Source organism: Cercospora kikuchii (assembly GCF_019650295.1).
Source record: "Cercospora kikuchii DNA, contig_00007, whole genome shotgun sequence".
NCBI lineage: Eukaryota > Fungi > Ascomycota > Dothideomycetes > Mycosphaerellales > Mycosphaerellaceae > Cercospora > Cercospora kikuchii.
This window is the reverse complement of record NW_025408588.1, coordinates 2,022,725-2,045,770: the sequence shown is the minus strand read 5'-3', so window position 1 is coordinate 2,045,770 and position 23,046 is coordinate 2,022,725. Positions and strand designations below refer to the sequence as shown.

Here is a 23,046-nt window from a genome sequence, read left to right as displayed (position 1 = left end):
CCGGTTTGTTATGATGTTTCCAAGAATGATGAACTGTCCGTTTCTATTTATGCAAGCAATGATAAATCGCCCTAGGACTTGCCGCCTCGAAATGACCATGGAGCCTGGACTGCGGCATGAGTGCAACAGGCTACAGCCACACTCTGCGGTGCCGGCAAAAGATCTTTTGATAACTAATTTCGCTGTTGCAAGAGATCATAACTCATTCCGTCTACCATCTGCCGCCGGATGGACGTCCTTCGCACGGAAAATACGGCTGAGCTGCTTGATCGTAACTTTACTCGACCATTCCAGATGGAATCGTATTTGGAAATACAGCGTCGGAAGATTCTTTCGGGCAATGGACGCGGGTCGAGTTATGGGCAACAATCTGTTGTTGCCGTCCGCGAACCTTCACGCTTGAGAGATGTGTCCACCAATGAAGACTCGCGCCTGTGCGAGATGGAGGAGCAGGTTCAGAAGCTAGCAGCGAGACTGGCGGCAGTTGAGGGCAAGTCAAGTGCGGCGATCAACACAAAAGACAATGAGGCGGAATCGAAGACACAGGCACGGACACATCGCCGAAGCGGTTCGGGCTTGAGCACGAGTAGCAGAATCAGCGCAGTGGAGCCCCCGATACCAGAACTTGACGAAGAATCTGACGAATCATCCGGATCTTCAAGCTTTCCCTTCCATACTGGCGCTGGCTCCGATACTGCACGAGGGGAAGATGTGACACCGAAGCGACTCTGGGCCATGTGGCAACAATATCGGTCCAACGTAGACCCGCTGATCAAGATTGTACACACCACTGCAGTCCAACACTTGTTCTTGGCCACAGAAGACGAAGCGAAAGACTTCAAGCCAGACGCAAAGAGTTTAAAATTCGCTATCTGCTTCGCATCTGCAGCGAGTCTCGAGACACCGCCAGGACAAACGACATCATGTTTGACCAACAAAGCTCTGTTGCGTACTTATGCAACGAAGGTGGAAGCATCGCTCGTTAAATCGCAATTCATGACGGAGCCGACAGTGGCGGCAGTCCAAGCGCTTGCACTCTATCTGATCACTGGACAACGCTTTCTCGATCGAGCATATGCTTGGTCCCTACTGGCTATTCTCGTGCGGATAGCTATGAAGCTCAAACTCAATCAGGATCCAGATAGCCAAGGACTGACTTTCTTGGACTCCGAGTATCGACGTCGATTGTGGTGGCATATCTGTACCCTCGATGCGCGTATCGCGGAGCTCAACAACACCGACCCTCTCATATACGAGCGCAGGTGCTCCGCTAGATTTCCGATCTCCATACAAGATGCTGATTTCGAATCTGTACAAGACGTCGACGCCAAGCGTAATTGCTCCGAGCACAATGCTGATACTTTCGGCAATCTGCTACGTTTCGAGATCACATATTATCTCCGAACGGTCCTTTTCTCCGAAGACTTCATGGAAGAGAATGGTTTCCCAATACTGCCTGTTGATGGAAAGCTGTCAGTCATTGAGTACCTCGAGAAGATATTGGAGGACAAGTATCATCGTGCTTGCGATTGCTCTTCTTCCACATGCCGGCTAGCCATTGCATCTAGCAAGATCACGGTTGCGAGGCTCAAGCTGACTGCGATCCTTCGCGACCGAAACCCGCAATTGAGCAGGGAAGAAATGGACGAAGTTCTGACAAGCTCAGCTGTGATCCTGGAGAATTTGCGTACTGTACGCGAAGACCCAAGCCTGTCCCGCTGGGCTTGGCTCACCACCCCTCAAGCTGAATGGGATTCTGCAGCCATATGTCTCTCTGCTCTGCTTCTGATGCGCTCTAAGACGAAGGCCGTAACTCGCGCATGGGCAGCACTCACGTTGTTCTTTGTTGAATGGAAGGAGAGCTCGTACGATCCGGTATTGTACAAGAAATGGGTTCGCCTCGAGGGTTTGAAGATGAAGGCAGAAGCGATACAATCTGCTCAGAGCAACGGAGAATCTGCATCCACGGGGACTTCGGGCGGCTACGTGCCTTACAACCCCAATGCTTCCAATCTTACTCCTAAGACCCCGACGAGTGTCACGGCGCCTTCGTCGCCAGCTACCAATGGCGCTCCGGCGAGCCATTTCGGCAGTGTCTCCAGCAAGAGTTCTGCTTCTGTCCGCAGCAGCACATTCAGCGAAATGGACTGGCCATTCCCCAAGGAGGCTTTGCAGGAGCACGCGGAGTTCGACATCCGATCGTTCGCGCTTATGATCTGAAGCACGCGGGTGAACCAATAGTTGGAGATCTGCAAGCACCAGTCTGTACGTACCCAATAAGCCAGGGGAAGGAATCATTTAATCGTAATGTTAAGATACCAAATTGTCTAGTATTGTGTAATGAAAACTGAAGTCCAAACAGAATCCGACCCCTGCAACCGTTTCCTTCACTTCGTTCGCAGGCAAACACGCTAGTGGCTTCACGCGAGCTCCACCGAACTTCTAGCGTTCGAAGCCACCAAGCTTGCTGACTGACCTTCTTCACCCGCACATCGCCATCGGCCTCCAGCACCATGGCGAGCACCACGACCAGTCCTCCGCCCGCTGGTGGCACTACGAGCAACACCAACTGCAGCGCCTGTGGCTCTGCCGCCCCTCGCCCGCATCTCACTTGTTTTGAGTGCGCCGACGGCGTGGACATCCAAGGCGCTGTCAGTCCGATTCAATACTGCACCGTACGCTGCCGCGACGTGGCCGCCACCGAACACAAGGGCAACTGCGGGAAGAGAATCACCCGCACGAAGGTTTATCGAGCCGGACAGCTGCTTCAATCAGCCTTCTATCGGTCCAGCTCCCTCAATTTCCTCATCAAGATCACCCAAGTATACAAAAGCGAAGACGTTCTTTACTTTCATCAAGCTGAGTTGGAGGAGCGGACCACCGTTTTCGAGACTTCCCCATACAGGGTCACTCAGAACGCCAACGATGCGCACGCCATCATGAGCGGAGTCGAAGGCGAGTTCGCTCTAGCTCTTCAGTTCGAGCTGAGCAAGAAGCTGCTCTCAGGTGCGTAATGCTATCCAATGACGGACACAACCGTTGACAAGAGGCGCAGGTATCGCAAAGTATATCGAAGAGGTCACGATTGACAACACCGGCGTCACGTTGAAGGCGAAACTGTATCCTGGCTGCGAGTTCCTTCGTGCGGCCGGCAAACACACAGTCCTTTGTATCCAAACTCACGCCGACGAGTCTTACATTATTGATGTGACTGGTGCCCGTTACGGTCAGCCCAAGGCGGTTCTTTGCCTGGGAGAAGCTTTGAGCTTTTACGGCCGTCAAGTAATGCTCATGTGGCCACATGGCCACCACTCATGCCAACAATTGGCGTCGATTGAGGAGGAACTGGCCGGTGATACTATCTTGGTCCCTCGCGACCGCATTATACCAGTCTACTTGGCCACCCTCTTCAACAAGCAATTGGATTCCTGGGAGAGAACACAAAACATCCAAGTCTGCGACTTGCTCAAATCCAAGCAAGATTACAAGTTCTTGGAGACGACCATTGATGGATTGATCGTCGATTCAAGTGTACAGGGCCGAGCTGTGCTCAGAAAGAGTCCGCCAGCAAAGGTCATCCCTCTGATCGAGGTTGCAAACAACGATCAAGGCAAGCTGAACCAGCCGGTCCTCTCAACTCTTTCAAAGGTCTACACTGGCTCCGACGTTGGCAAATTCTGTTATGAGTATCACATGTGGATGGAGAAGTGTGCTGACCCGGAGAGATGGCGGACTGTATTCCAGCCAATGCTGGCCAACAATGGTTCGATCATCCTCAACTTCGAGCATACAAACGCAGGTCGCGAAGCACTGAAGATTCTCGAGCGTGGCGGCGGCAACCCAGTCGTATCGGCTATGTTGGCCAAATCGAAGAAGCTTGCAGACTTCTGGACCTTCGAAGCTTTGGCGAATTGATCGAGGCAGGATCGTAGCGGCGAGGCTTTTTGGCACAGGTAAGGATCAGTGGCAGAACGAGCAATATCGATGGACGACATTCGTTTTGTGTCAGTGATACATGCAGATGGAGATGTCGATGGACTGTACTCACATTGCGGGTGGCTTGTCTTGGGCGAATTTGTCTAGGCACCCGCTGGTGTTGTTCAGGTGGCTGTGAATCGACCGTATATCAGCAATAATGGACTCGTAGAAAACAACGAAAAGACCACTTCATCATCACACTTCAGCTACGCAGCGTGCGAAAGCGATCAAAAGGCCGTTTGCTCCAGTGCGGCATCAAGCTTCACTTGCGCACGTGCATTAGCGCGAAGTTTCGTTGAGGAGTCTTTGTTTCCTTCTCACTGACTCGTTCCTCAACTTCTTCCACAACGCCAACAACAGGAACCGCCAAAAATTGACAACGTGTCACCACAATGTCGTCAAAGAGCAGTGGCTCGAAGTGCGCTACTTGTGGCAAACCACCGCCACGTCCGACTTTGGTCTGCGGCGACTGCAGTGAGGGAGTGGACATCATCGACAGAAAAAGATGGACACCGTATTGTACCGCGCTGTGTCGCCAGCACGATCGTACCACTCACCAAAAGCAGTGCGACAAGGCCAACAGACGCAAGCAGATCTATCGTGCCGGCCAGCTCTTGCAGACGATCTTCTACCAGTTTCGAAACTTGTCGTTCGACCTGAAAATCGCTGAAGTGCAGAGCAATGACAACTTATTGATCATATACGACGCTGAATTCTCCAAGAAAGAGTCCATGATGCCTGACGATCTGCCCGAGGGCCTATCGGTGAACAACAAGGACGGCAGGACGCTACTCAGCTATCAAGCTTGCAGTGAGGCGTGTATCCACTTCTACAAGCTGAGCAAGAAGCTCCTTATGGGTACCTACTATCAAGCTTTCTCTGGTGATCTGCCTAACCTCAAAGTTCAGGAGCTTCGCGTACGATAGAAGAGGTCGAGTTACTCGTCGACCACTCGCTCTGCAAAGTGAAGCGGATTGCACCCGATGGCAAGACCGTTCCCGTTTTCCCAATGCATATTGTCTTCGCGGTTGAGACTATCGACGCAGATGTTTTCGTTTTCGACATTGCTGGGGCGCAGTTCGGACAGCCTTGCCCAGTCCTTCCTCTCGAGGCCTTCATGGAGGCTTATCAAAAGCCAGTCATCAGCGTAATCAGCAGATTCGGCAGCGCGCACAGTAGGAACATCCAAATGATGGAAAGACGCATCGGAAGACCACGAAAAGATATCGCTGCTTTGGCTTTGCAGGCCCACATGGCTGCGGCATTCGACGATTGCCTCGAACCATGGGAGGAGAAACGCCAAATCAGTTTCCATGAGATGGTAGACAGCCCGCAATCTCGCTGGTTCAAGCTTCGCGACAATTTCATCAGCGTGGCCTCTCTTGCCACAATCAGGGGTATGCGTGTCATGTACGGACCGTCCGAGGACATAGTGGACGTGAGAAAACTCATCCAGATGCTCGAGCGAGTTCCTCTGATCCCCCGGCCTTCAATGGTGCTTGTCACCAACAGCAGGGAAGGCACTGCAATGCATCGAGTGTGGGTAGCACAGCACAAAGCGCGACTACAGGCACTGCGGGGACCGTTGTGGTGGGACATGTACGAGCCACGGCTGGAGAAGGGTGGCAGTATCATCGTCCGACTCAACATTGACGATGACCCTAACGATGAAAAGGCGGCAGTTGAAGCAGCCAACGCCATCGTAGAAGGAGACTGGCGGAGCAAAATGGGTTGATGGAACGAGAGGTACTGCTCAAAGCTATCGAGTTGTATCGTCGGGAGTATGATGGTCGAGGTTCAAACTCAGTGTGAGTTTGACTGGTACGATGCTTTGGACCTGTGCCTCTCAAGTGGCAACAGCTGTTGGCCAACGAACACGGTTTGATCGTTGCAAGATTGTCTTCTCAAGACTGCGTGTAGCGAAGTAGATTGTCTTGGGACCTGGAAAGAAGGAGAAACCTGCAAGAAAAGTCCGCACGAGCTAGAATGCCTATTGTGCGAACGGACTCCTTTAGCACATTGTCTTCGTGCTCCTTGCGGTCCCTTGAGAATCAAATCTTGACAAACCATCTTTTCAACGCCATGATGAGAGGCAGATGAGAAGGTCTCATCCTTCTTCCGATGTAGAACTGTAACCATGCGCATTTTCAGCACGTTCCACTCACTTGACAGGCATGTGACATCTCAGTCGAAAGTGGAGTGAATGAGCTCAGCATTCTGGCTTGTATACTGACAATACCATGCGCGAACATTCACATGCTACATGTGTATCATATGCAATACCTCTTCAACACAACATATTTCAGTTTTTCAAGGAGGTTGAACATAAGATCTTTCCAAACACAACTCGATTCGAAAAACATCTATACCACCTTGTACTGTCCGCCACATCATGGCAAACCACTGCTGCACCACATGTGGTGTCTCGATCCCAGCAGCGCGACTTATAACTTGCCAACAGTGCAAAGAAGGCCGCGAAGTCGACGGATCCCGATCAACGATCCAGTACTGCAGTCACCGATGCCTCGGATCCGACCACACTCACCCCAGCCAATGCCTCGCACGCAACATTCGAAAACGCCTCTACCGTTCAGGAAGCATATTGCAACCAGTCTTCTATGCCTGGAGGCGAGCTTCATGGCATCGAGAATTCGACCAGGTCGAAAACATCGATGGCACGCTTTACATTTCTCGTTTCTCGAGGAGTGTACGAAAGGAGAAGAAAATCGCTGTGTATCCAGGCCCCTTTACTATGTTTCCGAGGGAGCTAGCAGGCGGCGAGCAGCAGCAAAAGGTCATATTGAGCTATATGGGATGTAATGATGCGACGCAAATGTCGTATCAGCTTGTCAAGAGCATGCTTGGTGGCAAGTGATGCTTTTGAAATTGTTACGTTGACTCGATCTGACGTCTTGATCCAGATATTACGACCAGCATAGAATGCGTATACTTGTGGCTTCCCAAAGGAAGCTACAAAGTCGTTGACAAGAGCCTTCCAATTAGTGTGCTCCACGAAGTGCTCGCGATCGATGCAACAGACGGAAGTTCGTACATCATCGATCTCTCCGGAGCACAAATCGGTCTGAGCAGTCCGATCATACCGCTGGACCAATATATGGAGCGACTGAATCCGAGAATCGTCCACATCTACAAGCACGAACGCTGCCTCGCCCGCGCGGACTACATGCTGAAGAAGGGGCTCGGAAATGCCCAGCTCGACAGGATCGCTGCGACGCTGTTCCACATGAGCGAAGAGCTCAACTGCTTCGTCACCGAGATCGAGCCGAAGTTCAAGGAAACCCTCAGCGACGTGTTGCAATCCAAAGAAGAGGATTATAGTCGAAAGCGAAGAGATTACGAAGACATGATGACGCTCAATTTGAAGAACACATTTATTTTGCGAATGATCGACAAGCATCCTACGATTATTGCAGGATCGTCGACGCTGGATCCGCGTTTGAAGAAGTTTTTGGTTCCTCTATCGAAAGACTATTCCAGGAGAGAACTTGGGTCTGGCATCTACAAGCGGTATCTTGATCAAGAGCTGCCAGCAATGGCGATGGTGAAGATGCCACAAGCTGAGCCCAGCGCTATCGAGCCGCAGACCATTGAGGCTGATGCACAAGTGCCTGCTTCCGTCGAGAGGGATGGCAAGAGAACGTGCTGCCGACGACTTCATATTTTGGGATCGGCCTTCTCCTTCCTCAAAGCTCGTCTGTGTAAGAACAAAAGCGTCGACGAGGCGAGTGAGTAAGGCCGGCCTCTTCAACCAGCTCCAGATAGTCTTAGTCGATTAGGCGATGTACTAAAGCGCTGCCTTGGGAATGATCCTCCGTTTACGGACTTCCGCATGACAGTACTGCCAAACTCCGTAGATTCTCCAGATAAGGTACCAAGTAGCCCACCAAGTCAATATTGCTGCCCCGAGTATGACCGAAGACCACCAGAGCCAGCCAAAAGCGCATACTGCGTCTCCTTCTCTCTTGGGAATGCAAAGGTACCACATCATCACAACCGAAACTGGTAGCCAGAATTGTCGCGATTGGAGATGCTCCCAGAAGCACACTCGGAAGGGGATCGCTGGTCGTCCAGGTTCAACATTGGTTACGAACACTTGCATCGAACAGTGGAACGTCCAGAGGAAAGTAGCCAGGATCGCAACGAGGGCAAAGTCGCCGAAATGTATACCCTCGAAGTAAATGCCGCCGTTGAGCCAAGGTGAGTCGATCGTTTCGCACCAGTCCCCGATGATGCATGATGTTGCCCAGTTGGGGAGTGTCGTGTACCCCATGGTGTTCTCGATGCCTTCTGTTTGCTTTGAGTGATCACCAGCAAGGAAGAGAACAAAGCACTTTAGTATCGCGGGAAGAGCTCTGAGAAAGGACCATTCACTTCCAGGTGCTGACACTTCACTGTCCCGGGAGATGGTGGTCCAGTTCACTACAGTGCTCGTGACGTTGTCAGATATGATCATCTGGTGTTGTGTTTGGGGTGCAAAGGAGGACAGCTTGAGAAGAACAGCCGACAAAGGGTTCAAATATTTTACCCATGGCCGTTTCATTTGACTGGTCTCGGGTGCTGCGCTGCACGGGGTGCGAGTGTTGAGACACCCTCTTGGAATCCGGTTCATTATGTAGACGAGAGCATCAGAAACACTCTCGAATAGAGCTTTTCGTCCGGGTTGTCTTCACTGACGCCCACGCCAACCTCGCGAATGAAACATGTCTTGCAGCCAGAATTGAAAGCCTGCCGAGAGGACTTTTGGTCAACCCTTCCGCTGTCTGCGCCGTATGCTTCCGAGCGCGGCAGGTCCCCATGATGCCGAATGCTTTTCCACCAACGCCTCGCTAAGCAGACCCCGAAATCAGTGCTAAACCGCAGATACTCATGATTTTGCTTTCGCGCCGTCGTGCGAGACCTCTCGAATAGTCCTCATTCGCAGATTCTCATGACTTCGCTCGTTCTCAGCCTTCAGCCTCTGCTGTTTCCTGCGGTCCCGTTCATCAGCCTCTCGCATCTCCAGTCCAGCCAGCTCGATCTCACTCAACTCCTCTTTTCTGTTGTCTTTGCGTTTGCCACTTGAAGTGCTCGGTCTGCTGTTGTCCGCGACATCTTTCACCTGCTGTGCTGCCCAGTCTCGTGTCCTCTGCTCGGCAGTCGTCTGAGGACCGCTGGGTGGCTTTGCGACTGTTGTCTCAGGAGAAGCCTTTGTGGCACCATCAGACGTTCTTGTCTTAGGTGGTCTCAGATCGCTACTTCCATCGTTCTGCGCAGTGGCCGTGTCATCGACGGCAGATTCTTCCTCGCCACCTCTGGTATTCTTCTTCCTTGGCCACAAACTAGGCAGCACAATTTGTTGAAACCGAGGCTCGACGCATCTATCATCAAACCATTGATGTATTCTGGCCTCTACCAGCTGCGCAATCTTCGGCACATCCTGCAGTCGGCTTCTGCTGCCGATCAGCGAGTGTACGCTCAAGTCCAGTCTATAGTCGTCCAGAAAAGTAAATGTTAGGGTCGTCGGACTTCGTCCTGTCGGGTTCAAAGGATGTCCTTCATTCGACTCCGCTTGTCCGCCTGGAGTTTCCAAGCCCACACCACCTTCTTTCGTTGTTTGCTCAAATGGTCCAGGCTGATTGCTGGGACTGAAGCTGAGACTCAGTGTCCCGCTAAACCTGACCACGCTCACAGATAACGCCACAGGTAACACCATCACGAACGGCTTGGGATAGTTGAGCACCAGCTTGGTCTCAATGCCCAACGTGACCACATCACTCAAGTCCACATCCATCCTCGCCTGTAATCTCTCTCCCCGTTGCCCAGTAAGCTCTTTCAACGGACTCCCATTCTCGTCCACAGGTATGACACGACAATTGCTGAAGATAGGAAACTCATCTCCCAAGCTGATCTCCGTGACCCGAATATCATCAATGAAATCTGGCTTACTCGTCCCGTTGAGCAATTGTGTCAGACTTCCCAAGACAGCCTCATCTTCCTGTGCATCAGCTCGGAGCTGTGCGATTGTTTGTGCAATCAACACATTGAACCAATCCAGACTCTCGGGCTGATGGCCTCGAACATTGTAGTATGTCTTCTCCAGAATCTTCTGCACAGTCAGTCCTCCATCAGGCCGAGGTTTCAGGATCGCAGGAGCTGAAGGACGTGGTCGAAGGGCTGTCGAGGTAGAGAGGGCGCGTGCCCGGGAGAACGAGAGAGTTCGGTTGCGGCGGGCTGCAGCACGGGCGCTGGCTCTTTCGTCTGCGGAGGGCGCGTCGCCGAAAATGAAGAACTTGATGAAGATGAAGAGGATGAGGGCGAGAGTAAGTTGTCCGAGGAGAAAGCCCCAGAAGAAGGAGCCGGACGAGGGTGGTGGGTAGGCGTAGTATTGAGATTGCTGTGCTTCTGTATGCCCGTTAGTGCTTTCGTCTCTTTTTGGGTGGTAATCGGATTTGCAATACGTTGGTAGGCCTGTGACTTGGCCTTGGACATGATGTGCAGCTACCAGCGCCGCCGCAAGGGTAGGCAAGGTGGTGATCGAAGCATGGTCCAGGACTGAAGATGTGAAGAAGCACAAAATGATCCGCGCGGGCACGAGATGACGTCTGCGGGCCAATGCCTGGCGCACAATACACGGAATGAGCTCCTTCTCTCCACGAATGATGAAGTGAATGACGATTTGGTAACATTGTCAATTGTCTCATTTGCATCGACTTTTCATGTCGACGTGCTCGCTATCAACTCCATAGAGCGCCAGGTACGCCTCCCAACGCTCATGCGCCTAGCATTCATAGCGTACTATACAGAGTCATGTCCGACATTGCCCTCCCAGTCGCCAATATGCATTTCGAAAGCAGAAAACCAATACATGTCGCAGAGCCATTGAACAGTCATGATCGATGACTCTAGCGCACAGTCCAAGCAGCAGAAGTGAGAGACGTCGATCAGTCGCTGTCGTCGCTACCGGCAGTCGCCGTCGACTTTCGCTTCTCCTTCTTGGCTGCTTTCTTTGCTTTGCGGGCGGCCTTCTCTTCTGGTGTCTCGCCCTCGTGCTTTCGCTTCTTCTCCTTCTTGGCCTTCTTCTCGGCCTTCTCCTCGTCTTCGTCCTTTCCGGTGGCAGGATTGACAGCGTCAGCCATCTCAATGTCCTGCTTTGAAGGAAGCTCCTTGACCTTGCCAGTGATGCCCTCCTTTGCTGGAGCGCCTTCTGCAGCCTGTGGATCTGTGGTACCCGAGGTGCCATTGACGGCGTTCTGCTCGTTGAAGTCCTTGTACTCTTGCTTCCATTGAGCTGGGGTTTGCTCATTAGTACGTCCATACTTGTCGAGCTTGCCACTCTCCTTCAGCTTCTTCTTCTCAGTTGCAACTGGACCCATGCCCCATCTTCTGGGGTAGAGGTCACGCTCCATGATGCAGCGCTTGACCTTGGCAACGACACCGTGATCGCATGATGAAAGCTCGACGGTGCTCATCTGTGCAATGGCAAGTGCAATAGCCTCGCCCTTTGTCGTCATGAGAACGACTTCCTCGTAAACCTCGATACCAGCCTCATATCTAAGGAGACCAGGAATCATCAACTTGGCACCGTAGCAGACAGCGTTGACGGCGCTGTCCTTGACCACGATACGCTTGTAAGTAGTGAGAAGCGTCTCGAGTGGCTTGATGACTCTGCGAAGGTACGACTCGTCGCGCTGGTTGTCGTAGAGCCATTGTGCGTCCAGGCAGTCGTGAAGAGTGACCATAGTGTCATCCTCCTTCATGGCTCCTGATCTTACACGACGCAGCTCTTGCATGTGACCACCCACTCCGAGAAGGAGACCAAGATGCACACAAAGTGTTCGGATGTAGGTACCGGCCTCGCAGGAAACCCAGAATACAGCAAGCTGACGATCATTGTCGAACTCAAGCAGCTTGCTCTCGTGGATCGTTCGGATACGCAACTGACGCTTGACGGCAGAGATGAGCGGTGGCCGCTGGAAGAGCGCACCGGTCAACGTCTCCAAAGCGCGCGCGAGCTGTGCCTCGCCTCCTGGCAGCTTGTCGTGCAGTCTCAGCACTGCCACATACTCTTTACCAGCGCCCTGCTGACTCTTCACAAGCCTCGTGGCGCGATCGATACAGACGATGAGACATCCTGTGACCTTCGGATCGAGGGTTCCAGAGTGACCAGTGCGGTCAACACGCAGCATGCGCTTCAGCCATGCTACGACTTCGTGCGAGGATGGGTTCGAGGGCTTATCGAGGTTGATGACACCCGATGAGATGTACGATTTGAGGTCGCGCTTGAGAGGTGCGCAGCCGTTCGGAATGGGTGTGAAGTGGCCAGTTCGGACGAGGACTAAAAGTTTAGGTCAATATTTGCGTGCACCACCTCGAGAAGCGAATCGCAAATCTGTCGCGTGCCGATCGCCGCATTGTGTTCGTGAGAAACTTACGTTGATCCCAGTTCTTGAGCAGCAGAGGCCAGTCTGAGGTGTTGAGATTTGGCGCGACAGCCTCTGGCTTAATGATCTGCTCGTCCTCCTCTTCCACCTTCTTCACCTTCACCAACGACATGTTCGCGACTGTCTCCTTCTCTTTAAAATGTCCGGCTTGTACCAGTGGTGCCTACCGTAAAGCGGGTGCAATGCGATAGGTGATTCTGGTTATAGCCGATTTTGAGCGCAATGTGCAACTTGAAGCTTGCAGCTGCTCGGAAGTCTCTGGGGAAAATTATCTCGAGGAGCATTGACCACTTTGCCAAGCTCTCTTCTTTGCCTCAGGCATATCTTCACGCCCATCGCCGACTCTGCAGTTCTTCCTGCTCCAGCGTGAGCGACGAGGTCGGATGCTCTGTTGTCGCTCAGCCTTCGCTTCAGCGATTTTCGGACAAATCCACTGACAACAGCCTTGATCGTCAAATTTGTCATTCTCGGTCTCGAAGAATGGTTTGATGCTACAAATCGGGCTCTCGGGCTGTCTGCTCCTCCCGTAATGCAGCTGTGCTGACGAGGTACCGCACACTCGCAGTAGGATGATTAGGGTTCGATGCTACACTTCTTCTCAGTTGGGACGTAGCTAAATATCTGCCCAACTTCACATCCTCCATTCTCTAGTACAAGCACCTTACTTGATACCCACTGTCAGGACATCTGACCAAGTATACGCCTTCACGCACAAGCTCAACCATGCCTCTCCTCACACCAGTGAAGGTCAAGCGCACCGTTGTCAATGGTCAGAATCCCATACTTTATGACAACCAGCCAGCTAGCGAGATCTTCGCCCCAGGGCAAGCATATCTCGGCCGACAGACTCTTCCACCAGATAACAAATGGTCAAATGGTACACGATCCTTCATGGCACCGATATCGCACTACCATCTCTTGCAAACTGAGACCTTTTATGTCGAGTCTGGCAGCGGAATCTGGTACACCTATGGCAAGGAAATTCCTCTGACCGCAGGCCAAAACATCACAATTCCGCGCTTCACTGCTCACACGTTTACCAACGCGCCTGGAAGCACAAAACCACTCGTCGTGCTTTACAAATTTGACGCACAGATGTATGAGATGGAGAGACGATTCTTCGCAAATACGCTCACGTATCTGGATGATTGCCGAGTACAGAGCGTCGAGCCGAGTGTCTTGCAGCTGTGCATATTTCTGAGCGATGCGTGGATGCCCCCTGATATTATTCCCGTGCCTCGGATTTTGGGAGACTATTTCGGATGCTTCGTGAACGCTTGCTTCATGTGGATATGTGCGTTCGTCGGGAAAGTGTTGTATGGATACAAAAGCTCGTATGAGGAATATTATACCAGCGGAGACGTTGGTGGTTCCGTCTACGAGGGCAAGAAGAGTGCGTGAGATGGTGAGGGTATAATCTGGGCCAGTATCCTGCATTATGAAGGATACGAATGATCCTGCATCGAATGTCTGGTCAAGAAAGACCAACAGCTCTTCGCACAGCAATTATTGTGGGTTCGGCGTTGCTGGCAGCTTCCTGGGCGCCAGCTTCTGCAATCGCGTCAAGATCATCGTTTTCCATAATGTCCGCGTATCGTTCGCGGATCGGCTTAACCAGGCTGTTCACGGCTTCAGCAGCGCGATCTTTGACAATTCGTAGGCTCAGATTCTCCATCTCCTTGGCCAAGTCCTCCTGACTGCCAGCTGATGTCGTGTCGTATCCAGAGGAGTAGTAAATCAAGTCTATGAGGTTGCTCACTCCAGGTCTAACTTGAGGATTATAGCTTATTCCCGATAATGAATCAGTCACGGCCGACTTTAGCTTTTGCTTGATGGCTTCCTCAGAATCCGTAAGCAAGATTCTTGACTTTGGATTCGGATGTGACTTTGACATTTTTGATGCTGGGTCGCTCAATGACATGACTCTTTTGGCGGGACTAATGAGAGTCTCCGGCGGCGTGAGAATGCTGGAGCCGTACTGATGGTTGAAGCCATTGGCCACTTCACGGGCAAACTCCAGATGCTGTGCTTGATCGTGACCTACAGGCACATGTGTCGTACCATGCACTAGCACGTCAGCAGCTTGAAGGACTGGGTAGGAAAACAAGCCGAGCTTCAGTCGTTCGTTTCCATCTTTTTCATTAGAAGTCTTGTCTTTCCACTGGGTCATGCGACTCAGATAACCTGTCGACGCCTGGCACGAGAGGATCCACATCAGTTCTGAGTGCGCTGCCACGCTGCTTTGATGAAAGATGATACTGCGCTCGGGGTCAAGCCCAATGGCCAGCAGCATGGCCAGCGACTCCTTCTTCCACTGTCGGAGCTGCGCTGGATCTTGCCGAATTGTGATGGCATGGAGATCGACGAGCGAGTATATCAATTTTGTCGACTCCTCTGCTTCATCCTGTAGTCTGACCCATTGTCGCAGAGCTCCCAGGTAGTTGCCCAGGTGCGGCACGCCCGTGGGCTGTATTCCAGAGAATATGACCTTTTTTGGCAGCTTCTCCTCCGCGTCGCTGCTTGTCGACCAAAAACATCTCGCGTCAGCGCGACGCTCACCTTGTCGCAATCCTTCAGAAACTCGGACGTGGTATCTTGCAATTCTGCAAGATGGTCGCAGTACTGAGAACATCAAGAATGATGAGGTGCGGTAAAGTACGAAGGCGGAAAGAGGTCGTGAGTGCGGAATCGGACAAGCCGGCAGAAGCTCTCAAGAAAGTTTGACTTCCTGCTCTGCCAGAATCGCATTTCGACTGTCCCCACGAACGTCGTGTCACCCACATTGCAGTATCCTGCAACACAGTCGCCAATATGGCGTCCATGCACTCGAGCATCCGACCCAACACGTATCTCTTCTTGCGACTGCCTAGTGAGATGCTGAAACTGGTCGAGATCAAGGTTAACACGTAGGTCATGTCTTCTCGCGCTTTCGAGCCACATCCAACGATTCGACGACTCCTGTCCGCCATACACGATACTGAGAATGGCACAGGATCATCGAGGTTGGCAAACTAGGCTCTTTTCCCTCAAATCTACTACTCGGCCGCCCATACCACCACACATACGAGATTCTCGAGAAAAGAGATGGGGAGGCGTATTCCAGATTGAGAATTGTGCCGCAGGCAGAATTGAATGCTGAAGCAGGCTTGGACGAGCCTTCACCTTCGGAGTCAAGAGCAGAGCCAGGAACGCCCAATGGGGCAACCAGCCTACCCGATGGCTACGAGCTGCTCGGTGAAGATGGGTCAATACTGATGAAGAACAACCGATTGACGGTCGACGATGCGACACGACAGACGCTCACACATGCTGAGATCGAGGAGCTGAAGAAGTCGGCGGGTGCAAAGGAGGTCATTGAGAAGATTTTAGCCAGCCACACTGGGCTGGATGAGAAGACAGTCTTCTCGAAAGCGAAATACATGCTGCGCAAGAACAAGAAGTACCTGAAGAGGTTCACGGTGTTGCCAATGGACCTAGGGAACTTGATCGACTACATCACGGACAAGGAGCCGCCTCGGATCATGGACATGCGCGAAGAAGCGCTAGGCTTGATCACTGCCTGGAGTCATGCGCACTATAGCGGAACCGATGGGCTTCCGGATCATAAAGACGATGGCACAGGATATGGACGATGGCTCGTTGCGGAAGATACCGGAGGTCTGATTGTGGCAGCTTTGGCAGAACGAATGGGCATTCTCTACCCTTCGCAGTCGAAGGAATCACCGAAAGACATTGCGGAGCAGACCGAGGTTACGAATGGGAACGCAGAGAAGTCGAGCGACGCACCAGCAGTGACTAAGAGTCAAACTGTACATCGCGACTATCCTACACCTGCATCATCGAATTCCATAACGTTGGTGCATCCTGCTGTCCAGCCCAATGTCTCGATCCTCAAATATTTCGGTTACGACACGAGCAATCCTACAGGTTCTCCCGATCAAGCTGAACACCCTTTGCATACCCACTTCAAGTCATTATCCTGGCTACAGCTATTGCAGCCTGAAGAAGATCCTTTGTATACTGAGCCAGAACGCCAAGCAGAAGAAGTGCTCGCATCTTGGAAAAGCGGCAAACGAGGAACGTACTTCAAGAAGCGTCGGCGATGGGAACGTTGCAAGTCAATCGTGGACGAGACCAGACAAGGAGAGTTCGATGGGCTTGTGGTAGCATCACCGATGGACCCAGTCAGCATTCTTGAGCATGGCGTGCCACTAATACGCGGCGGCGGGCATCTAGTCATGTACAGCCCGACAATCGAGCCCCTCGTACAGGTTATCGATCTCTACTCGAAGGAGCGACGAGCAGCATACATTGCGCATCTCGCTAGAGACGAGCTGCCGGATGCAGAGGACTTTCCGGTAGACCCACGCCTCCTCCTTGCTCCATCAATACAGACCAGTCGCGTGCGAGATTGGCAGGTTTTACCAGGCCGGACGCATCCTCTCATGACAAGCAGAGGCGGAGCGGAAGGCTATGTGCTCACGGCAAGGAGGGTCATTCCTCTCGCAGGCGGTGTCGATGCCAGAGGCAACTTCTACGGGAAGAAGCGAAAGACGAATGCAACCATCCCGGCTGCCGCTGCTGCTGGCCCAACTGAGGATGTCAGCACGGCGTCAGTGGATGCCCTCGTGGAAGCTACCGCAGCCGCGCCTACACCAGCATAGTCTAAAGAGTCTGTTCGGATATTTGCGGCCAGTGTCAATTGAGCCTATTGGGCCAGCCGAAATGGCTATTGCAAAATAAAATATTGACATGATCCTCGTCAAGACAAAGTTTGGCCCCTCCGCCGTGATGGACAGTGAGAGCTCAAAGCCGCCACTTCTTCTCCCCATCCCTTCGATACACTGAGGCCTCTTTCGTTGGCACAGGTGGTAGCGGGGGTATCTTCTTGTTATCATCGAGATGCAAAGCATTGTGCCCGAACAGCCAATCGTTCCTTTCACGACAACCCCAGAAGATTGGATTGCGTGCATCGTCCCGCTGCATCAATTCATCTCGCTCCTGTCTCGCAGGTCCGTCGTACAGGTGCAGCCACTCCTGCAGCACTCTCGTGTTTTTCGCCACGTACGCCGCTCTGGGCAGTCTAGCCTTCTGATACTTCGCCAGCGCTGCTGGTATACTTGTCTCGGTATCGAGCACTGCTTTCAGCGCAGCCGCGTCTTCGGTGGCTTGAGCAGCACCTTGTGCGAGAGTCAGAATTCGCAATCGCGACTTGCAAGATGAGGAATCGTAACTCTTACCTTGCGCCATGCTAGGCATCATCGGATGGCACGCATCTCCGAGCAGACATACCTTCCCACTGGCATGAACCCAACTGTCCAACTGCGAGAAGTCGGCCAGCCTCCACTTTAAGTACTCCCCCGTCATAGCGCATAGCTTCCTCACCTGCGGACACCAATCATGGAATCTCTCTACCAGCTCTCCGTTGTTTCTCGCACTTTTCCACACGTCCTCTCCCACTGGCTCACCCTTGTCAGAACTGTGCGTCACATAGAGAATGATATTGTATAATTCGCCTTCACGGAGCGGATAGCTCACAGCGTGCCCTTCCGGTCCCAACCATTGCGTTGCCCAGAGCTCAGTCACTAGATTGCGCATCTCCGGATCTGCGAGCAGAGGCGCAGCGGGAACCAAGATGCGATATGTGACATCGCCTGTGTCTTGCGGAGCGATCGGAGAGCCATTGACAGCATTCCTGGCGGCAGACTTGATCCCATCGGCGCAAACCACAAGATTAGATGCTATTACTTCGCCGCTGGCCAGCGTAACTGACGGCTTATAGAAATCGTAAGTCGATACTCGGGCTCCCAACCGTATCGTCACATTTCTCCGCTGTTGGATCGTCTCCGCAAGCAAATTGATCAAATCTGCGCGATGGATGAAGTAGTACTCTGTGCCATACCTCTCCTTGACATCGCTGTAATCGCAATCGAGCAGGACGTTGCCTTTCCAGTCCTTGAAGCGATCTCCGCGCGAAAGCTCTTTCTTCACTTTGCTGAAGTCTACTCCCCATGCTTCGCTCAGTCGGACTGAATTTGGTGGCACGCGGATTCCGGCGCCGACTTCTTCGAACGCGGAGGCGCTTTCCAGAACTGTGATCTTGTGGTTTGAGCTGCTTAGTGCGAGGGCTGTCTGGAGGCCGCCGATGCCTGCTCCTACGATGGTTATGTTGAGTGACTGCATGTTGAGGAAGTTGAATGCTGAGAGCAAGTAGTATCCTAGCGATGTAAGGACGACTTAGGAACTGAAGCATAGAATTCGAGCATACCCGCCCAAACTAGAGGAATGAAGCAGAGAGAGATAGAGAAACTTGAAAGATGGCAAGCGGGTAAGTATACGTCTCTTCAGGCACTGCGATGCTTCCTCGTTCTTCATCACGATGCCGTGTGGCTCGATCGTAGGATTTGTAGCATTGTGAGCCGCGGGCCCGTGTAAGTTGGGACAGGGCTGTTGCATTTGTCCTGATCATGCAATGTGTTCCTTTCAGGCACATCCAGCTTGCTTCCTGCCTGGAGACTCTGGTTAGATCTGTGGCAATCAACGAGCAAATGATGTAGTGAGAGTGATCCTCGCTTCGGATCAATGCGATTCGCTAAGAGATGAACTCATCAATGAAAACGGGGGAAAGGTGAACGACGTTGGACGAGGTCGTGCTGAATGTTACGCGTGCCAGCTCTCCTCACAACACCGCTGCCGCATGCTGACTAAGAACCAGAAAGTCCAGCAGTGCAGCTGCGAAAGTTACCAAATTTGAAACTCCTTTACGACTTGCACGGAACGACAATCGAACCGTAAGACGTTTCTGGAGACTGCAATCGACTATGATATATGCAGCCTGCAAAGGGTCAAGCTCACAGGGAGGTGAGGGGCCGTAGTTCGGCAAGCAACAGACCGCCGCACGTTACGATGATCTTTGCCAGCGTTGCATTGTGAGGAAGAGGTCACTTCGAAGGAATGCCAAGGCAGCCGATCATCACCGACTACAGAAGACCTGTACTACAGCACTTGCTAACAGGAAGGTGGTGTTGAAGTGGAGGTCTACTAGGTACACATCCTGCCGACCTTCACAGACCAGCATGACATACATTTCTCATGCCTCTCCCCTGCTGGTGTTCTCAAGAGACTAACTCCATTCATTCTTCTTCCGCTTCCAAATAACCCACTGTATCTCGACCAAATATAACAAACAAGACACTCATCTCGACCAGGTTCAACGGTCAAGAAATACAAGAAATGGACAAAGACTCCCACATCAGCAGAACGCAAACCACCACCTCAGAGCCCCTCCCCAACGATCTCGAAAAACACACCCACGAAACCAAAAACATCGGAACCCTCAACCGCAACCTCAAAAGCCGCCACATCCAATTCCTCGCTCTCTCCGGCGCAATAGGAACAGGCCTCTTCATCGGCTCCGGCCAAATCCTCTCCCTCTCCGGCCCCCTCTCCGCCTTCCTCGCCTACACAATCACAGGCTTCAACCTCTTCTGCGTCATAAACTCTCTGAGCGAAATGGCAACCTACCTCCCCATCCCCGGCGCAGTCCCCATCTACGCCGCACGTTTCGTCGATCCTGCTCTAGGTTTCGTGTTAGGCTGGAATTACTATTATCAGCTTGCGATTGGAGTTCCGATTGAGACGACTGTGTCGGCGATTATTATTGGATTTTGGCCGAATGGTGTGAGTACGGGGGTTTGGATTACGGTTTTGACAATTCCGATGGTTGTGGTGAATTGTTTGCCGGTGGGGTTTTATGGGGAGGCGGAGTTTGTTTTTGGGGCGGTTAAATTGATTACTATCGTGGGGTTGATTGTTTTGATGTTGGTTATTGATTTGGGAGGAGCGCCGAGTGGGGATCGGATTGGATTTCGGTATTGGTATGTATGGCAGAGGAAACAGATCTGCATGAAGATATTTGCTGAAATTGATTCAGGATTGATCCAGGACCGATGAATACTTACCTTCAGCCTGGAGCTCTGGGAAGGTTCCTGGCATTCTGGAAGGTCTTCATTCAAGCGACATTCGCATATGGTGGTAGCGAGATGTGTGTCATTGCAGCAGGAGAAACACAAGATCGTGAGTGACCCTCTCCCCAAGCTTCGAATCCATACACAGCTAAATCTCACTAGCACGCCGCAACATCCCCAAAGCAGTCCGCCGTGTCTTCTGGCGCATTCTAATCTTCTATATCCTCGCCATCTTCCTCGTCGGCCTCTGCATCTCCTCCGAAGACCCCCGCCTCCTCAACGCCATCGACTCCAGCGCCCCAGGAGCCGCCGCTTCTCCCTTCGTCATCGCAATCGTCAACGGAGGCATCCCCGTCCTCCCTCACATCCTCAACGCCGTAATCCTCTCCTCTGCTTGGTCCGCTGGCAACGCCTTCTACTATAGCAGCACCCGCGTCCTCTACGCCTCCGCCCTAGACGGCAAAGCCCCCAAATTTCTCCGCTACGAGAAATTTGGCGTCCCATACGCTTGTGTCGCAGCAACAGCTCTGATCAGCCTTCTGGCTTACTTGAACGTCTCCAATGCTTCAGCTCAAGTCTTTTTCTGGTTTAGTAACATTTCTGCCGTTTCGACATTGATTGTTTGGTGTAGTATTTGCATCACATATCTTCGATTCCATGCTGGATTGCGCCATAATGGGATCTCGAGGAACGATCTACCGTGGAAAGCGCCTTTTCAGCCCTTTCTGGCTTGGTTTGGGATTTGCTTTTGTAGCGTTGTGGCGCTGTTTAATGGGTATGATGCTTTTTTCCCTGGGAGGTTTAGTGCGAAGAGTTTTGTGCCGCCGTATATTAATATTCCGTGTTGGAAAGTGCAGTCCAGTTGGACATTCTGAGAGACACTTTGGGACAGCATATCAGGTGACATAGGTCATGTGACGTTAGGTCACATGACTAAGCTGATGCCCTATCTCAGGAGTGAGATGCAACCTGTAACTAACTAACACAATCAACTCGGTTGGTTCCTACCTATCGCCTCTACTTCTACTGCGCTATACGCCTTACGATCCGACCTGCCGACCACATAACTCGACAGGTTATGAGCCCGGGTTTGCAGAGAGGCCCTAGGTAGAAAGAGTTAGCCTTCTCATCCTCAAAGTAACACCTGTTACCTCTTGTAGGACCTGCAGTATCGACAAGACAGAGAAGTAGGAAAAGAGCATAAGGGAGACTGGAGGCAGATCCCATCTGCACTGCCTAGAAGCTTTGGAAGATCCTGGTTGCAAACCAGAAGTTCCCAAAGGGCAGGTAAGACAGAGAAAAGCCTAGTGAGGCACACTCTGCTTTGAAAGAGAAGCACATCAAAGGAGTGTAAAGAGGAAAGGATAAGCCTTGGATTGCAGCACCCAAGTGGATAAGACTGGGCCCAAGCACCAAGTACTGCCAATACCTCAGAACTGGCCAGCAGTGCCCTTCTGAGAAGGTGGATCTTTTGGAGGTTCTCCACCTAAGAACCTAGCCAACTCCCCCAAGAGAGAAGAGTCCTTGGAAGCCTCAGCTGAGAGAGAAGAGTCTCAGCACACAGGGAAGGCAGAAATCCAGAAACTGCCCATCAGATTAAAAGAGCTTGTGTTTCTGGAGTTTGGATTTGTTTGTTTGATTTTGCAGAAATGGATTCAACAAATGAGTCTGACAAGAGGAGAACACCAATCTTGACAAGAGAAAACTGGAGACTATGGTTCAAGCTGCAGGAAAACATACTTGGAGGAAAGGGAATCTTCTGGACAATCTCAGACCTCAAGGGGACACTATCATCCTCTGAGTTGTCTGAGGCATCATCAAGCAAGGGAAAAGGCACTGCATTCTCAGAGTTCAGTGCAAACTGGAAGAAAGACAATGCAAGGGCAGTGCACATCTTGATTGAGAGCCTTGGGCAAGATGACCAAGATGAGGTTATGGATGAAACCAGAGCATATGACATTTGGACAAGGCTGCACAAGAAATACAGCAAAGTCCAGCAAGCACATGCAATGGCTATTGTCCAAGAGTTTGTGACATTCAAGATGGAACCAGGAGATACAATCAGGAAATCATGGGTTCACCTTGGCAACCTTGGAAGAAGAATTGCAGAGATTGATCAGAGGGAGTCTCACTACAAGACACCTGAGACAAGAATCAAGCACCTGCTCTTTGCACTTCCAGCAGAATATAAGAGCACAAGGCAAGCCATCCAAGCCCAAAGGGACTTGGAACCTGAGGAAATCCTCCAACTCCTTGAGGCAGAGGAGTCAATGCAGCATAGGAGCCAGTCCCAAGAAACGGCAATGTTTGCCAAGGGCAGAGGCATACAGCACACAAGACTGAAATGCCACCTCTGTGGAGAGGAGCATTTTGGAGGTGTTGCCAAGTGTCCACACCTTGACAAAGCCAAGAGATTTGTCAACCTAAGACAAACAAGCAGGGTGGAGAAGAGAAGATCACCACCCAGAGAGAGCAACTTCAGGAGGAGATCATCACCAGACAAGGATGCACTGAAAGAAATGGTGAAGAAACTCAACCTGAAAGTCCAATCCCTTGAGAAGAGACAAAGCTCAAGGAAGTTTTCCAAGAAGGCATATGCTGCCCAAGAAGATACAGAGCCTTCTGCAGCATCTGAAGCATCTCAATCCCCATCAGAGGAT

The 23,046-nt window shown here is 51.8% G+C and overlaps 11 protein-coding genes across 11 annotated transcripts; 7 read left to right on the top strand and 4 right to left on the bottom strand.

The window, feature by feature from the left end:
• Positions 1-294: 294 nt before the first annotated feature.
• On the top strand, positions 295-2,220 carry CKM354_001089600 (uncharacterized protein; the record flags this gene model as incomplete). Its single annotated transcript, XM_044806366.1, has 1 exon — positions 295-2,220. The coding sequence occupies one exon, from the start codon at positions 295-297 to the stop codon at positions 2,218-2,220; it is 1,926 nt and encodes a 641-aa protein (XP_044662301.1).
• Positions 2,221-2,513: 293 nt separating this feature from the next.
• Positions 2,514-3,915, top strand: CKM354_001089500 (uncharacterized protein; the record flags this gene model as incomplete). Its single annotated transcript, XM_044806365.1, has 2 exons — positions 2,514-3,006; positions 3,056-3,915. 2 exons carry the CDS (start codon positions 2,514-2,516, stop codon positions 3,913-3,915), a joined length of 1,353 nt encoding a protein of 450 aa, XP_044662300.1.
• A 455-nt stretch (positions 3,916-4,370) lies between these two features.
• On the top strand, positions 4,371-5,713 carry CKM354_001089400 (uncharacterized protein; the record flags this gene model as incomplete). Its single annotated transcript, XM_044806364.1, has 2 exons — positions 4,371-4,836; positions 4,887-5,713. 2 exons carry the CDS (start codon positions 4,371-4,373, stop codon positions 5,711-5,713), a joined length of 1,293 nt encoding a protein of 430 aa, XP_044662299.1.
• A 657-nt stretch (positions 5,714-6,370) lies between these two features.
• Positions 6,371-7,732, top strand: CKM354_001089300 (uncharacterized protein; the record flags this gene model as incomplete). The annotated part of the gene is made up of 2 exons (XM_044806363.1): positions 6,371-6,845; positions 6,900-7,732. The coding sequence occupies 2 exons, from the start codon at positions 6,371-6,373 to the stop codon at positions 7,730-7,732; spliced, it is 1,308 nt and encodes a 435-aa protein (XP_044662298.1).
• Positions 7,733-8,863: 1,131 nt separating this feature from the next.
• Positions 8,864-10,467, bottom strand: CKM354_001089200 (ERMES complex subunit MMM1; the record flags this gene model as incomplete). The annotated part of the gene is made up of 2 exons (XM_044806362.1): positions 8,864-10,380; positions 10,437-10,467. The coding sequence occupies 2 exons, from the start codon at positions 10,465-10,467 to the stop codon at positions 8,864-8,866; spliced, it is 1,548 nt and encodes a 515-aa protein (XP_044662297.1).
• A 452-nt stretch (positions 10,468-10,919) lies between these two features.
• CKM354_001089100 (pseudouridine synthase CBF5) lies at positions 10,920-12,531 on the bottom strand (the record flags this gene model as incomplete). Its single annotated transcript, XM_044806361.1, has 2 exons — positions 10,920-12,313; positions 12,411-12,531. 2 exons carry the CDS (start codon positions 12,529-12,531, stop codon positions 10,920-10,922), a joined length of 1,515 nt encoding a protein of 504 aa, XP_044662296.1.
• Positions 12,532-13,142: 611 nt separating this feature from the next.
• On the top strand, positions 13,143-13,820 carry CKM354_001089000 (uncharacterized protein; the record flags this gene model as incomplete). Its single annotated transcript, XM_044806360.1, has 1 exon — positions 13,143-13,820. The coding sequence occupies one exon, from the start codon at positions 13,143-13,145 to the stop codon at positions 13,818-13,820; it is 678 nt and encodes a 225-aa protein (XP_044662295.1).
• Positions 13,821-13,893: 73 nt separating this feature from the next.
• Positions 13,894-15,051, bottom strand: CKM354_001088900 (tryptophan--tRNA ligase MSW1; the record flags this gene model as incomplete). The annotated part of the gene is made up of 1 exon (XM_044806359.1): positions 13,894-15,051. The coding sequence occupies one exon, from the start codon at positions 15,049-15,051 to the stop codon at positions 13,894-13,896; it is 1,158 nt and encodes a 385-aa protein (XP_044662294.1).
• A 179-nt stretch (positions 15,052-15,230) lies between these two features.
• On the top strand, positions 15,231-17,083 carry CKM354_001088800 (uncharacterized protein; the record flags this gene model as incomplete). Its single annotated transcript, XM_044806358.1, has 2 exons — positions 15,231-15,325; positions 15,412-17,083. The coding sequence occupies 2 exons, from the start codon at positions 15,231-15,233 to the stop codon at positions 17,081-17,083; spliced, it is 1,767 nt and encodes a 588-aa protein (XP_044662293.1).
• A 142-nt stretch (positions 17,084-17,225) lies between these two features.
• Positions 17,226-18,602, bottom strand: CKM354_001088700 (uncharacterized protein; the record flags this gene model as incomplete). The annotated part of the gene is made up of 2 exons (XM_044806357.1): positions 17,226-17,599; positions 17,660-18,602. The coding sequence occupies 2 exons, from the start codon at positions 18,600-18,602 to the stop codon at positions 17,226-17,228; spliced, it is 1,317 nt and encodes a 438-aa protein (XP_044662292.1).
• Positions 18,603-19,652: 1,050 nt separating this feature from the next.
• Positions 19,653-21,261, top strand: CKM354_001088600 (uncharacterized protein; the record flags this gene model as incomplete). Its single annotated transcript, XM_044806356.1, has 3 exons — positions 19,653-20,296; positions 20,353-20,495; positions 20,549-21,261. The coding sequence occupies 3 exons, from the start codon at positions 19,653-19,655 to the stop codon at positions 21,259-21,261; spliced, it is 1,500 nt and encodes a 499-aa protein (XP_044662291.1).
• Between the last annotated feature and the right edge of the window lie 1,785 nt (positions 21,262-23,046).